Source organism: Bufo gargarizans, chromosome 10 (genome assembly GCF_014858855.1).
Source record: "Bufo gargarizans isolate SCDJY-AF-19 chromosome 10, ASM1485885v1, whole genome shotgun sequence".
NCBI classification, from domain to species: domain Eukaryota; kingdom Metazoa; phylum Chordata; class Amphibia; order Anura; family Bufonidae; genus Bufo; species Bufo gargarizans.
The window spans coordinates 72,396,386-72,410,006 of NC_058089.1; the positions used below are offsets into that span (position 1 = coordinate 72,396,386).

The 13,621-nt window shown below is 45.9% G+C and overlaps 1 protein-coding gene across 2 annotated transcripts in view; it reads right to left on the reverse strand.

Annotated features, from left to right (window-relative positions):
* Positions 1-444: 444 nt before the first annotated feature.
* Positions 445-13,621, reverse strand: part of ROM1 (retinal outer segment membrane protein 1) — a 36,449-nt gene continuing 23,272 nt past the window's right edge. For both annotated transcript variants that reach the window (XM_044270126.1, XM_044270125.1), the window contains 2 exons: positions 13,124-13,370; positions 445-1,173 (listed from right to left, as the gene is read on the reverse strand). In XM_044270126.1, coding sequence (XP_044126061.1) covers positions 973-1,173; positions 13,124-13,370 — 448 coding nt within the window. In that variant the 3' untranslated portion in view covers positions 445-972. The remainder of the gene's footprint in view (positions 1,174-13,123; positions 13,371-13,621) is intronic.

A 13,621-nucleotide genomic window follows, 5' to 3' on the forward strand; every position in this document is an offset into this window, starting at 1 on the left:
TGGCTTCCCTACTTTTACAGTTGTAAATTGCTGACATGAGACCTTGTGACGAGTGGATGAGAGGGACCGAATTCTCACATGTACGCTCTATGCTTCAGTCCACTATTGGCCTTTTTGGTGGGTATAATTGATGTGTAGTGTCAATAGGGCAACATGACATAAATAGGGGTCTGTGTTGGTTTCCTCCCTGCCCAAACCGTTTGTGAATAATACATTCCATTTCAGTTAGGAATACAATTCTGACTCTGTTGTTCATGTAATATCAATGTTATTTGGACATTCGTGTTCTCCAAAGACTTATTGTTAATTTTGTATAACTGTTTCTATAATTTATTCAGTGTCTTCAATTTTATGCTGTTCATGTGATGATTTTTTTTTTCTATTTAACATTTATGTGGGGTTTGTGGGTTGACCCAGCAAATAAACATTTTACAACATAACATCTTGTGGCTTTTATTTGTTTCCAGCATGCATGCTATCATGTGCTCTGCATATTTACTTCACGGGTTTTCTCAGGTTCACACAAGACATTTTATGTGGTTTACAGTTTTCACTTTGTTTTTACATACTACATGAGCAGATCCTATAGAGGGCAGAAGGATAAAGCTTTGCTGTGGAAATCTTCATCGCTATTCCCTCTATGGGATCCATTTCCACTGCTACTTTCATAGGAGGAATAGTTTGCCACTCTGTGTGGTTGTCGCAACCACCCTCTCCCACCACAGCACAAGACATTGTATTGCAGTCCTTTATTTATTTTATTTTGTCTGCTGAGTCTACATTTTGGCAGCTACAACTGGATGGACACTTCTCCAAAATCTCATTATAACCTTCAAATATGCCTCCCACATCTCATATTAGAGGAGGGATTTCTTTGTTCTTTTATTCATAGGGTAAGTAATTATTTAAGCAGCCTCATGTTATCTCTATAGTCTATACCAACTCTGCCCCGTCTACACATTAATGCTCCATTTAGCTGGCTGCAGCCTCTCCACCCCCTGCCTCCCCAGAACTGGACGTGAAGAGGGCTTTGGTTTTCTCCAGACCACTGTTAATGGTCTCCCCTACACCTTTCTCCAAAAGAAATCCTTCCGAATCTGTCTCCAAATCCTCCACACCTGTTATCTTATCCATGGATGTCTGCAGGAAGCGCATGCTTACCAGGACAGATCCCTGAAAAGAGAGATGATCCACAGTCATGTTGAGCAATATACATTCTATACAATATTGTTCAATATATACTATAATGATAATTGAACCTGAGTATTGTACATTTGTAATGTACCTGTAAGAGTTCTGTATTTGTTTTACAAAGTCGTTCTTTCCAGTTTACAGATTTGGCACACTGAGACTAGTCTTATCGGTCAGTTGATTTGAACAATATGTACTCAGAGTACTGCAGCATGAAAATATCTGTAGTCTGGATGTGTGCCACATACTGTTATAAAAGTAAAGCAGTAATGCTGGGTGAATAAAGTCTCTATGTCACAGGGAAACTAAGCAGTCTATTGATAAGTCCTTTCTAAAAAAAAATATATATATGAACACTCCCAGCAACACAGATATACACTGCGTGCCCCCCCAAAAAGTCACCACTTGGATTTAACTAAGCAAATAGGTATGAGCCTCCTATTGGATAATTACTGCATGGGCGATTATCTTTCAGCTAGTCAACAAGTTATTTAACCCCTACTGGTGCAATGAGTTGCTTTTCATTTCCTAAACAGCCATGTCGAAAAACTTTTATCTTGTGGTTGTGGAAAAGATGTTAGTCTGTTTGAGAAGGGTCAAATCATTGGCATGCATCAAGCAGAGAAAACATCTAAGGAGATTGCAGAAACTACTAAAATTGGATTAAGAACTATCCAACTCATTATTTAAAACTGGAAGGGTGGTGGGGACCCATCGTATTCGAGGAAGAAATGTGGCGGGGAAAAAATCCTGAACGATCGTGATCGGCGATCACAAACGTTTGGTGAAATCAAATCGAAGAAAAACAACAGAACTCAGGGCTATGTTTAATAGTGAAAGTAAGAGCATTTCCACATGCACAATGCGAAGGGAACTCAAGGGATTGGGACTGAACAGCTGCGTAGCCGTAAGAAAACCACTAATCAGTGAGACAAACCAGAAGAAAAGGCTTCAATTTGCTAGGGAGCATAAATATTGGACTCTGGAGCAATGGAAGAAGGTCATGTGGTCTGATGAGTCCAGCTTTACCGTGTTCCAGAGTGATGGGCGCATCAGGGTAAGAAGAGAGGCAGATGAAGTGATGCACCCATCATGCCTAGTGCCTACTGTACAAGCCTGTTGGGGCAGTGCTATGATCTAGGGTTGCTGCAGTTGGTCAGGTCTAGATTTGGAAACAGTATGTGCTCCAAGAATGAGGTCAGCTGACTACCTGAACATACTGAATGACCAGGTTATTCCATCAATGGATTTATTTTTTTTTCCCTGATGGCATGGGCATATTCCAAGATGACAATGCCAGGATTCATCGGGCTCAAATTGTGAAAAGAGTGGTTCACAGAGCATGAGACACATGGATTGGCCACCACAGTGTCCAGACTCTACCATCATCAATGCAAGATCTTGCTGAAGAACTAATGCAACTAGGGATGTCCCGATACCGGACATTTGCACGAGTACTTGTACTCGTGCAAATGTCCTTGATACCACTGCTGATACCTGTGTGCCGCTTCTAAATGTGTCCGTCCGTGGCCTGCCCCTGCATCTCGCATCGTCGCACAGCAAAAACAGCTTCATCTTGCTCCCAGTCTCCGTCCCCTCACCCGGATTACCAGCGGCCTCCGCTGTCCCCGGCTCCTCCCATGTTTTAGACTCCGCCCACAGCCATCCGACGTGACCAGTTCTGCATGTTGTGGAGGTTGTCTGGAAAGAGACTTTTCCCGTGGCTGCTCTGATTCACACTTTCCGCAGCGGCCGGCTCCCCCCCCCCCCCCCCCTCCCCCCCACAGACATCTGATCTCCGAATCGGAGTACAGAAGCAAGCCAGCCGCGGGAAAAGCCTCTCCAGAGTCCAGACACCCTCCGGCCTCCTCAAACAGAGTTCGCATGCCAGTAGTTTTAAAAGTTACAGGAACCGACCCTAGTAAGTGTATAAAGCTTAGTTAGAAGATTATAACCAGCCCAAGTGGTCACAGACAGAAAGAAATAAAGGTGTTGTGTCTGTCTTCTATGGCCCTGGTCCTTCCCTTCCTGCCTGCAAGCTGCAAATTGATCTCTAAAAGCAGGCATTAGGGCAAGAAGAAATATACATGATGGCCACAAGACTATTATACTGAGGGTGGCGGGGCTTCAAAAATTGTTGTCCTGACTCCTTACAGTATGTCTCCTTGTGGCCCCCATACAGTCTTCTTGTGGCTGCCCCATAAAGTATAACGTCTCCTTGTGGCCCCCATACAGTCTTCTTGTGGCTGCCCCCATAAAGTATAACGTCTCCTTGTGGCTGCCCCCATACAGTATAACATCTCCTTGTGGCTGCCCCCATACAGTATAACGTCTCCTTGTGGCTGCCCCCATACAGTATAACGTCTCATTGTGGCCCCCATACAGTATAACGTCTCATTGTGGCCCCCATACTGTATAACGTCTCCTTGTGGCCCCCATACAGTCTCCGTGTGGCTGCCTCCATACAGTATAACGTCTCCTTGTGGCTACCCCCATACATTATAACGTCTCCTTGTGGCCCCCATACAGTCTCCGTGTGGTTGCCCCCATACAGTATAACGTCTCCTTGTGGCTGCCCCCATACAGTATAATGTCTCCTTGTGACTGCCCCCATACAGTATAATGTCTCCTTGTGGCTACCCTCATGCAGTATAAAGTCTCCTTGTGGCTACCCCCATACAGTATAACGTCTCCTTGTGGCCCCCATAGAGTCTCCGTGTGGCTACCCCCATACAGTATAAAGTCTCCTTGTGGCTGCCCCCATACAGTATAATGTCTCCTTGTGGCTGCCCCCATACAGTATAACGTCTCCTTGTGGCTGCCATACTGTATAACGTCTCCTTGTGGCCCCCATACAGTCTCCGTGTGGCTACCCCCATACAGTATAACGTCTCCTTGTGGCCCCCATACAGTCTCCGTGTGGTTGCCCCCATACAGTATAATGTCTCCTTGTGGCTGCCCCCATACATTATAATGTCTCCTTGTGGCTGCCCCCATACAGTATAACGTCTCCTTGTGGCGCCCATACTGTATAATGTCTCCTTGTGGCCCCCATACAGTCTCCGTGTGGCTACCCCCATACAGTATAACGTCTCCTTGTGGCCCCCATACAGTATAACGTCTCCTTGTGGCCCCCATACAGTCTCCGTGTGGTTGCCCCCATACAGTATAACATCTCCTTGTGGCTGCCCCCATACAGTATAATGTCTCCTTGTGGCTACCCTCATACAGTATAACGTCTCCTTGTGGCCCCCATACAGTATAACGTCTCCTTGTGGCCCCCATAGAGTCTCCGTATGGCTGCCCCCATACAGTATAACGTCTCCTTGTGGCTGCCCCCATACAGTATAACGTCTCCTTGTGGCTACCCCCATACAGTATAACGTCTCCTTGTGGCCCCCATACAGTATAACGTCACCTTGTGGCCCCCATACAGTCTCCGTGTGGCTGCCCCCATACAGTATAATGTCTCCTTGTGGCTGCCCCCATACAGTATAACGTCTCCTTGTGGCTGCCCCCATACAGTATAATGTCTCCTTGTGGCTACCCCCTTACAGTATAACGTCTCCTTGTGGCTACCCCCATATAGTATAACATCTCCTTGTGGCCTCCATACAGTATAACGTCTCCTTGTGGCCCCCATACAGTCTCCGTGTGGCTACCCCCATACAGTATAACGTCTCCTTGTGGCTGCCCCCACACAGTATAATGTCTCCTTGTGGCTACCCCCATACATTATAACGTCTCCTTGTGGCCCCCATACAGTATAGCGTCTCCTTGTGGCTACCCTCATACAGTATAACGTCTCCTTGTGGCTACCCCCATACAGTATAACGTCTCCTTGTGGCCCCCATACAGTCTCCGTGTGGCTGCCCCCATACAGTATAATGTCTCCTTGTGGCTGCCCCCATACAGTATAACGTCTCCTTGTGGCTGCCCCCATACAGTATAATGTCTCCTTGTGGCTGCCCCCATACAGTATAACGTCTCCTTGTGGCTGCCCCCATACAGTATAATGTCTCCTTGTGGCTACCCCCATACAGTATAACGTCTCCTTGTGGCTACCCCCATATATTATAACGTCTCCTTGTGGCCTCCATACAGTATAACGTCTCCTTGTGGTCCCCATACAGTCTCCTTGTGGCTGCCCCCATACAGTATAACGTCTCCTTGTGGCTGCCCTCATACAGTATAACGTCTCCTTGTGGCTGCCCTCATACAGTATAACGTCTCCTTGTGGCTGCCCCATACAGTATAACGTCTCCTTGTGGCTGCCCCCATACAGTATAACGTCTCCGTGTGGCTGCCCTCATACAGTATAATGTCTCCTTGTGGCTACCCCCATACAGTATAATGTCTCCTTGTGGCTGCCCCCATACAGTATAACGTCTCCTTGTGGCTACCCCCATACAGTATAACGTCTCCTTGTGGCCCCCATACAGTATAACGTCTCCTTGTGGCCCCCATACAGTATAACGTCTCCTTGTGGCCCCCATACAGTCTCCGTGTGGCTGCCCCCATACAGTATAATGTCTCCTTGTGGCTACCCCCATACAGTATAACGTCTCCTTGTGGCTGCCTTCATACAGTATAACGTCTCCTTGTGGCTACCCCCATACAGCATAACGTCTCCTTGTGGCTACCCCCATACAGTATAACGTCTCCTTGTGGTTACCCCCATACAGTATAACGTCTCCTTGTGGTTACCCCCATACAGCATAACGTCTCCTTGTGGCTACCCCCATACAGTATAACGTCTCCTTGTGGTTACCCCCATACACTATAATGTCTCCTAACTCTCCTTGGAACCTCAAGTATTTTTTTTTATTCATGTTGCCCATGACTTTGTCCACAGACATCTGATCTCCGAATCAGAGCACAGGAGCAAGTCAGCCAGCCACGGGAAAAGCCTCTCCAGAGTCCAGACACCCTCCTCGCACAGAGTTTGCCTGCCAGGAGTTTCCAAAGGTAGAGGAACCGACCCTAGTAAATAGTAATAAAGCTTAGGAGAAATTCAGTAAAAAGAGAATATAAAATAAGGTGGAGGGGGGAGGAAATGGGCATATAACAGTGTTTCCTAACCAGTGTGCCTCCAGCAGTTGCAAAACTACACCTCCCAGCATGCAAGGGCTGTCCAGGCATTCTGGGAGATGTAGTTTTGCAACTGCTGGAGGCTCATTGGTTGTGAAACATGGTTATATGCCCATTTATTAATTTATTAACCCTTTTACAAAGGAAAAGTAAACATTGCTATCAGCAACTGTGCCACTTAAGGCTACTTTCACACTAGCGTTCGTCGGTCCGCTCGTGAGCTCCGTTTGAAGGAGCTCACGAGCGGACCCGAACGCCTCCATCCAGCCCTAATGCAGTCTGAATGGAGCGGATCCGCTCAGACTGCATCAGTCTGGCGGCGTTCAGCCTCCGCTCCGCTCGCCTCCGCACAGGCGAGCGGATCCGTTCAGACTTACAATGTAAGTCAATGGGAACGGATCCGCTTGAAGATGACACCATATGGATCAATCTTCAAGCGGATCCGTCCCCCATTGACTTTACATTGAAGGTCTGAACGGATCCGCTCAGGCATCTTGCGCACTTAGAAATTTTTCTAAGTTATTAATGCAGACGGATCCGTTCTGAACAGAGCCTCCGTCTGCATTAATATGATCGGATCTGTTCAGAACGGATCCGATCAAGCGCAAGTGTGAAAGTAGCCTAAAAAAAACCTTCCACTTATATTACATAAATAGTTGATACACTGCCTCTTGTACTTAAACAATGTTATAGTTCTGTTTTGGGGCCTATGGTTGGTCAGTGGTCACAAAAGACATGTGTGTGTATTTTATTGTTAAAATTGGTATCGGTGAGTACTTAAAAAAATGGTATTGAGACATCCCTAAATGCAACACTGGATGGAAATAAATCTTGTGACATTGCAGAAGCTTATCGAAATAATGCCACAGAGAATGCGTGCCGTAATCAAAGCTAAAGGCGGTCCAATGACATATTAGTGTGTGATCCTTTTTTTTTTTGTTAGGGCAGGGCCAAATGGCAGTGTTTAAGAAATGCCAAACAGAAAGTCAGTGTGTCATACCCCACTGTTTCAGGCCCTACACTAGCTTTAGACATTGTATCATTTTTGGAGTGTTCTTTTAAGACCTAAATTAAAAACTTCCAGAAAACCCTTTAAGATCTCTAGGGCATGGGGCACTAGATAAGATGTGTGTTGTAAATCAAACCTACCTTGAACTAAACGTTTTTCCTCTGATCTACACAGCAATACAGCTGATAACTGCACAGTCTGATATATATTTTTAACTGACAAAGTACTAAATAGCCCAGGATGTGGTTTCTGTAAATGTTACAGTTGGGAGCGATTGCTCAATCCAAATAAACTTTTTAACAGTGCTGCCAAGTAACTCACAACATACAATCTGAATACCCTTTTATATGGAGAGATGATCAAGCCATTTATTGGAAATGGACATTCGTACTAACCATGTCCACGATAATTGTCCCTTTATAAATGTGCAAATGCTTGTTTGGCACTTGTTTATTCAGTCATGAAAGTTCTGGGTGTAAACAAGGGTATGTGTTGCCAACATAATATTAAAAGCTTTGAGGGAACAAACGATCAATGGAACGAACATTTGTCCCCCACTGTCCATCAGCCTGTAGAACTTTTAAATGAGTGCCAACCAGCTGATTTTATCATCGCTCATTGTGGCCCACAATCAGGCTGTGTAAAAGGACCCTTAGCAACACAATGGTGATATCTAAATGAGTGTTGAGCGAATCGAGCTTTGGATTGGAGAACACCGGTTCTAATGCTTTCTCTGTGTACAGCATTAAAATGTATTGCCTCCATGTAGGCAAAATTCATTCAACCAAAGCTGCACAAGACTTTGGTAATCATTTCTGCGTCTTTAAAAACATTGTAAAATAGCAATCCGAAGTCAGGTTTGGTACCAGCTATGTACTTTAGCTTCACACATTGAGATATGCTTAGTAAGCTAATATACATATGAATGCTTTATAAACAAGCACAATATATGATTATAAAGACACCAGTAATATGTGTTTGCATAGAAAAGCATGCTTCTCTATATGGTAGTCCTATAGCTCACTGGTAAGTCTTTAAGTAAGGACTTACCAAATTGAGAATAGTGCTTTTTTGCCCAGGAACAAACCTATTACTAGTTTATTCACAGGCACAGTATATGATGAAGAAACCAATAATATTTAATAGCTTTTTTTTAAATTCTTAATATGATAAGGATATAGACTTTTATTATGGGTTAAATGTGGAAGAAAAAAAACTTTAAATCTCTCCCAAGATTCAAACTGGGAGCACTTATCACTAAGCTATAGCCTTTTCAGATAGAGAAGATGTTTTTTATATATATATATATATGCTTAGAAGCTAACACATATTACAGGTGCCTTTAAAATCATATATTGTGCTTGTGAATAAAGCAGTAATATGTAGATTGGCTTTCTGAGCATATCTCTATGTGGTGAAGCTATATTACATAGAGTATATGATATGAACATGCTAGGACACAGCTCTGCTCTCAGCATGCTGATGTCTAGCCATGTCAATGAAGGGGAGGGGGGAGTGGGCAAAGCACAGGGGGGTGTTACAAAGCGGTGCTCCAAGGGTTTAGCCCCTCTTTCGGGTGCTCCAAGTTTCTTATTTGCATATTAAAACTCAGATATCTCTGCATCTGTTTAGCATACAGACAAAAGAAAGGTATTGTTTCAATCACCATGATGAGCCCTACCAAGCAGTATGCCTGGTTTAATAGGGTTGATCCTGGTGACAGAGCCACTTTAAGAAGATAAAATAGCAGGTTAACAGAGTAACAGGAAGTTGAAGATTATTTGGCAGAGACTTCACACTAGACAGCTGGTGATCATGGATGAATTTCCTTCTATAGCTAACAATACAGTAGCTATGCACGTTTTAAAGGGAACCTGTCACTTTAACCAGGGTGTCTGATATGCAGGCAGCATGTTGTAGATCAGGAGGAGCTGAGAAGATATCCATTTCTGTGGGAAAAAGATTCCAGTTAAAAATATATTTTAATTTACATTCCTGATCATTCTGGGCTTGAAGTTAAATAGGAGGCGATTGACAGCCTTTCCTGGATGACTGTGTATAGACAGCTGCCATTCAATGATAGTACCACCTCCTTGACTTTAAAGCTCAGAATGAGCAGGGAATTACCACATTTTTCACTTTATAAGACACTTTTCCCCTAAAAGTCTTATAAAGCGAATACTAGTGACCACATCAGTTATGGAAGCGCTCACTAGTATGCAGTAGGCATAGGGAGTGGGGAGTGAAGCACTTCTAGCGCTTTCTGTTCTCACCACTCCGTGGTCTTCACTGCACTGTCCTGATGTATTGCGCGCACTATGACCTATTCAGTATAGGCCCAGAAAAGAACAGAGAGCAAAGCATGCAGGAAGAGCGGCTGGATGTGCAGAGTGGCGGCGCCGTCTGAAGAAGGTAAGTTAATTTAGTTATTTTTTGTTTCATATGGGGGTCTGATGTGGGGCTCTGATCTGCGGGTCTGATGTGGGGCTCTGATCTGCGGGTCTGATGTGGGGCTCTGATCTGCGGGTCTGATGTGGGGCTCTGATCTGCGGGTCTGATGTGGGGCTCTGATCTGCGGGTCTGATGTGGGGCTCTGATCTGCGGGTCTGATGTGGGGCTCTGATCTGCGGGTCTGATGTGGGGCTCTGATCTGAGGGTCTGATGTGGGGCTCTGATCTGAGGGTCTGATGTGGGGCTCTGATCTGAGGGTCTGATGTGGGGCTCTGATCTGAGGGTCTGATGTGGGGCTCTGATCTGAGGGTCTGATGTGGGGCTCTGATCTGAGGGTCTGATGTGGGGCTCTGATCTGAGGGTCTGATGTGGGGCTCTGATCTGAGGGTCTGATGTGGGGCTCTGATCTGAGGGTCTGATGTGGGGCTCTGATCTGAGGGTCTGATGTGGGGCTCTGATCTGCGGGTCTGATGTGGGGCTCTGATCTGCGGGTCTGATGTGGGGCTCTGATCTGCGGGTCTGATGTGGGGCTCTGATCTGCGGGTCTGATGTGGGGCTCTGATCTGCGGGTCTGATGTGGGGCTCTGATCTGCGGGTCTGATGTGGGGCTCTGATCTGCGGGTCTGATGTGGGGCTCTGATCTGCGGGTCTGATGTGGGGCTCTGATCTGCGGGTCTGATGTGGGGCTCTGATCTGCGGGTCTGATGTGGGGCTCTGATCTGCGGGTCTGATGTGGGGCTCTGATCTGCGGGTCTGATGTGGGGCTCTGATCTGAGGGTCTGATGTGGGGCTCTGATCTGAGGGTCTGATGTGGGGCTCTGATCTGAGGGTCTGATGTGGGGCTCTGATCTGAGGGTCTGATGTGGGGCTCTGATCTGAGGGTCTGATGTGGGGCTCTGATCTGAGGGTCTGATGTGGGGCTCTGATCTGAGGGTCTGATGTGGGGCTCTGATCTGAGGGTCTGATGTGGGGCTCTAATCTGAGGGTCTGATGTGGGGCTCTGATCTGAGGGTCTGATAGGGGGGCCTTTCTGATATGGGGGTTCTGACCTGTAGTCTCAAAGATAATTTGGGGGCCTGATGATAAACAAAAAATATGGTAAATCGATAAAATATAAGTCAGGCTGCATGCACGCGGCCGTTCTATTCATTGGGGACCGCAATTGCGGTCCCCAATGCACGGGCAACATCCGGGCAGCGGGCTGGACCCATTTAACTTGAATGGGTCCATGGTCTGTCCGCACTGCAAAAGAATATGACGTCATATTTATTTGCGGTGCAGAACGGAAAGAAACACCACAGAAGAACTCAATAGTACTTCCGGTATTCTGTTCTGTGACTCCGTTCTGCATCTCCAGAATTGCGGACCCATTCAAGTGAGTGGGTCCGCATCCGTGATGCGTGGTGCACACGGCCGGCGGCTGTGGATTGCTGACCCGCCGTTTGCAGAACCAACGGCTGTGTGCATGAGGCCTTATACTGGATCTTTCCTATCTGTTCTGCTCCTTCTGCTCAATAACTTACTGCCTGCAGACTGCACTGTATTTTCATGGTGTTTGCTTTAAATCTCTGTTCACATCTACATTGTGGGATCCTTTTCTAATGTAAGTCATGACAAAGTGCTGTATACCACTGGCATCTGATGTCCCTTTTACATGCAGTGCTGTTCTTTTAGGGTACTTTCACACTAGCGTTTTTTCTGGATCCGGCAGTGTCCAGCAAAAACGCTTCCGTTACTGGTTGTATTATCTTTAACATAGCCAAGACGGATCCGTCATTATCCCCATTGACTTGCATTAGGGGTCATGACGGATCCGATCAGTTTCCCAGGACGGAAAGCAAAATACATGTTGCGGTTTGCTCTCTGATCTGGGAATGCAACTAAACGGAACGGAATGTATTTTGGAGCATTCCAGTCTGTTCAGTTGAGTTTTGTCCCCATTGACAATGAAAGGGGACAAAACTGAAGTGTTTTTTTTCCAGTACCGTAAAACTTAAACGCAAGTGTAAAAGTAGCCTTAGGCCTCATGCACACGGCCGTGTAACGCGGCCGAGAGCGGTCCGTGGTAACACGGCCTGGATTCCTGTTTGAGAGCAGGAGCGCACGGCGTCATTGGTTGCTATGACACCGTGCGTTTCATGCCGCCGCTGCACTACAGTAATACACTATACGAGTCTATTACTGTAGTGCAGCGGCGGCATGAAGCGCATGGCGTCATAGCAACCAATGACGCCGTGCGCTCCTGCTCTCAAACAGGAATCCAGCCCGGCATACCACGGACCGCTTTCGGCCACGGAACACGGCCGTGTACATGAGGCCTTAGTCAAATATGATGCAATTGCTACCAGTTTTCAATGCAAATGTGAACATAATAGTTACACATTGTTTTTGCCTCCCATTATGTACTTTGTCAGTAAGAGGAAGTACATGATCAATTATCCCAACATCTTTAGTGTTTCAACTTGGGCTACTTTCACACTCGCGTTTGGTGTGGATCCGTTATGGAACTGCACAGACGGATCCGTTCAGATAATACAAACATCTTCATCCGTTCAGAACGGATCCATTTGTATTATCTTTAACATAGCCAAGATGTCTTGAACACCATTGAAAGGCAATGGAGGACTGATCCGATCCGTTTTCTATTGTGTCATAGAAAATGGATCTGTCCCCATTGACTTACATTGTGTGTCAGAACGGATCCGTTTGGCTCAGTTTCGTCAGATGGACACCAAAACGCTGCAAGCAGCGGTTTGGTGTCCGCCTCCAAAGCGTAATGGAGACTGATCGGAGGCAAACTGATGCATTCTGAGCGGATCCTTTTCCATTCACAATGCATTAGTGCTAAACTGATCCGTTTTGGACCGCTTGTGAGAGCCCTGAACGGATCTCACAAAAGCGAAAAGCCAAAACGCCAGTGTGAAAGTAGACTCCTGCGCTAAAGCGTTCTGGCAGAAGAACCGCCTGCTGGAGTTCACCATATCTGCACTAGTTTTTGTCCCTGCCAGATCCCATTATAGTCAGTGGGCACTGGTGTTGTACAGCCCTTTTCTGCCAGCCCGGATATGGTGAACTCTGTTAGGCAGCTCCTCTGCCGGAATAGTCTGCCAGCTATGTGCGAAAGTAGCCTTACATGGTTGGTGATGCCTGTAATCATATAAAGTACAAAAAATTCTAAAATATACAATAGAAAAAAGAGCCTGTATTCAGATAAAGAAAAAGAAAAAAAGAATATTCAATAGAAAAAGAACCTCTTTTGTCTGTTTACTTTTGGGTTTCCCAAAACCCAGCACAATTTAGTTTACATTATAGTCAGAAATTGAGCCTTCAGGGCGGCGTATTAACTGTGGGTCGTTATGGTTGGTGTATGTTTGCCCTTACCTGTATAAGGAAAAATAATGTTACAGCCGCCCCATTTGTAGCCATAATTCCAGTGTAGTAGCTTAGTAAGACTTCCCGGCAGCCCTGCACCCAAATGTTTAGTTCATCCGTCTGATAGTTGTAACTGTAATGGGCCGAGTTATTGGTGATCTGCATTTGGATACAAGGTCTTGGAGAGTTGGGGTTACAACAGCTAAATGGGACACTGTCCATCAGGTATCTGCCATCCACATTGCTCTTAATGCGGCTGCACAATAAAGAAAGAGTGGAGGGAGGTTAACAGGGGGAACAGCATAAAATGAGTGCAAATGATGTGTTCAGTTCCTGCTTTAGTTCCCATAGCAACAGTCCACAAATATTGACTCATTGCACAATAGGGTTTCTCTGCCAGGTAGCAGGATAGCCATTGTTCCACTTCCTCATTTGCATTGACATGCATTCAAAACTCATGCTTCACGTCTAACTTGTATTGAAATATTAGGACTGAAGTTACATCAG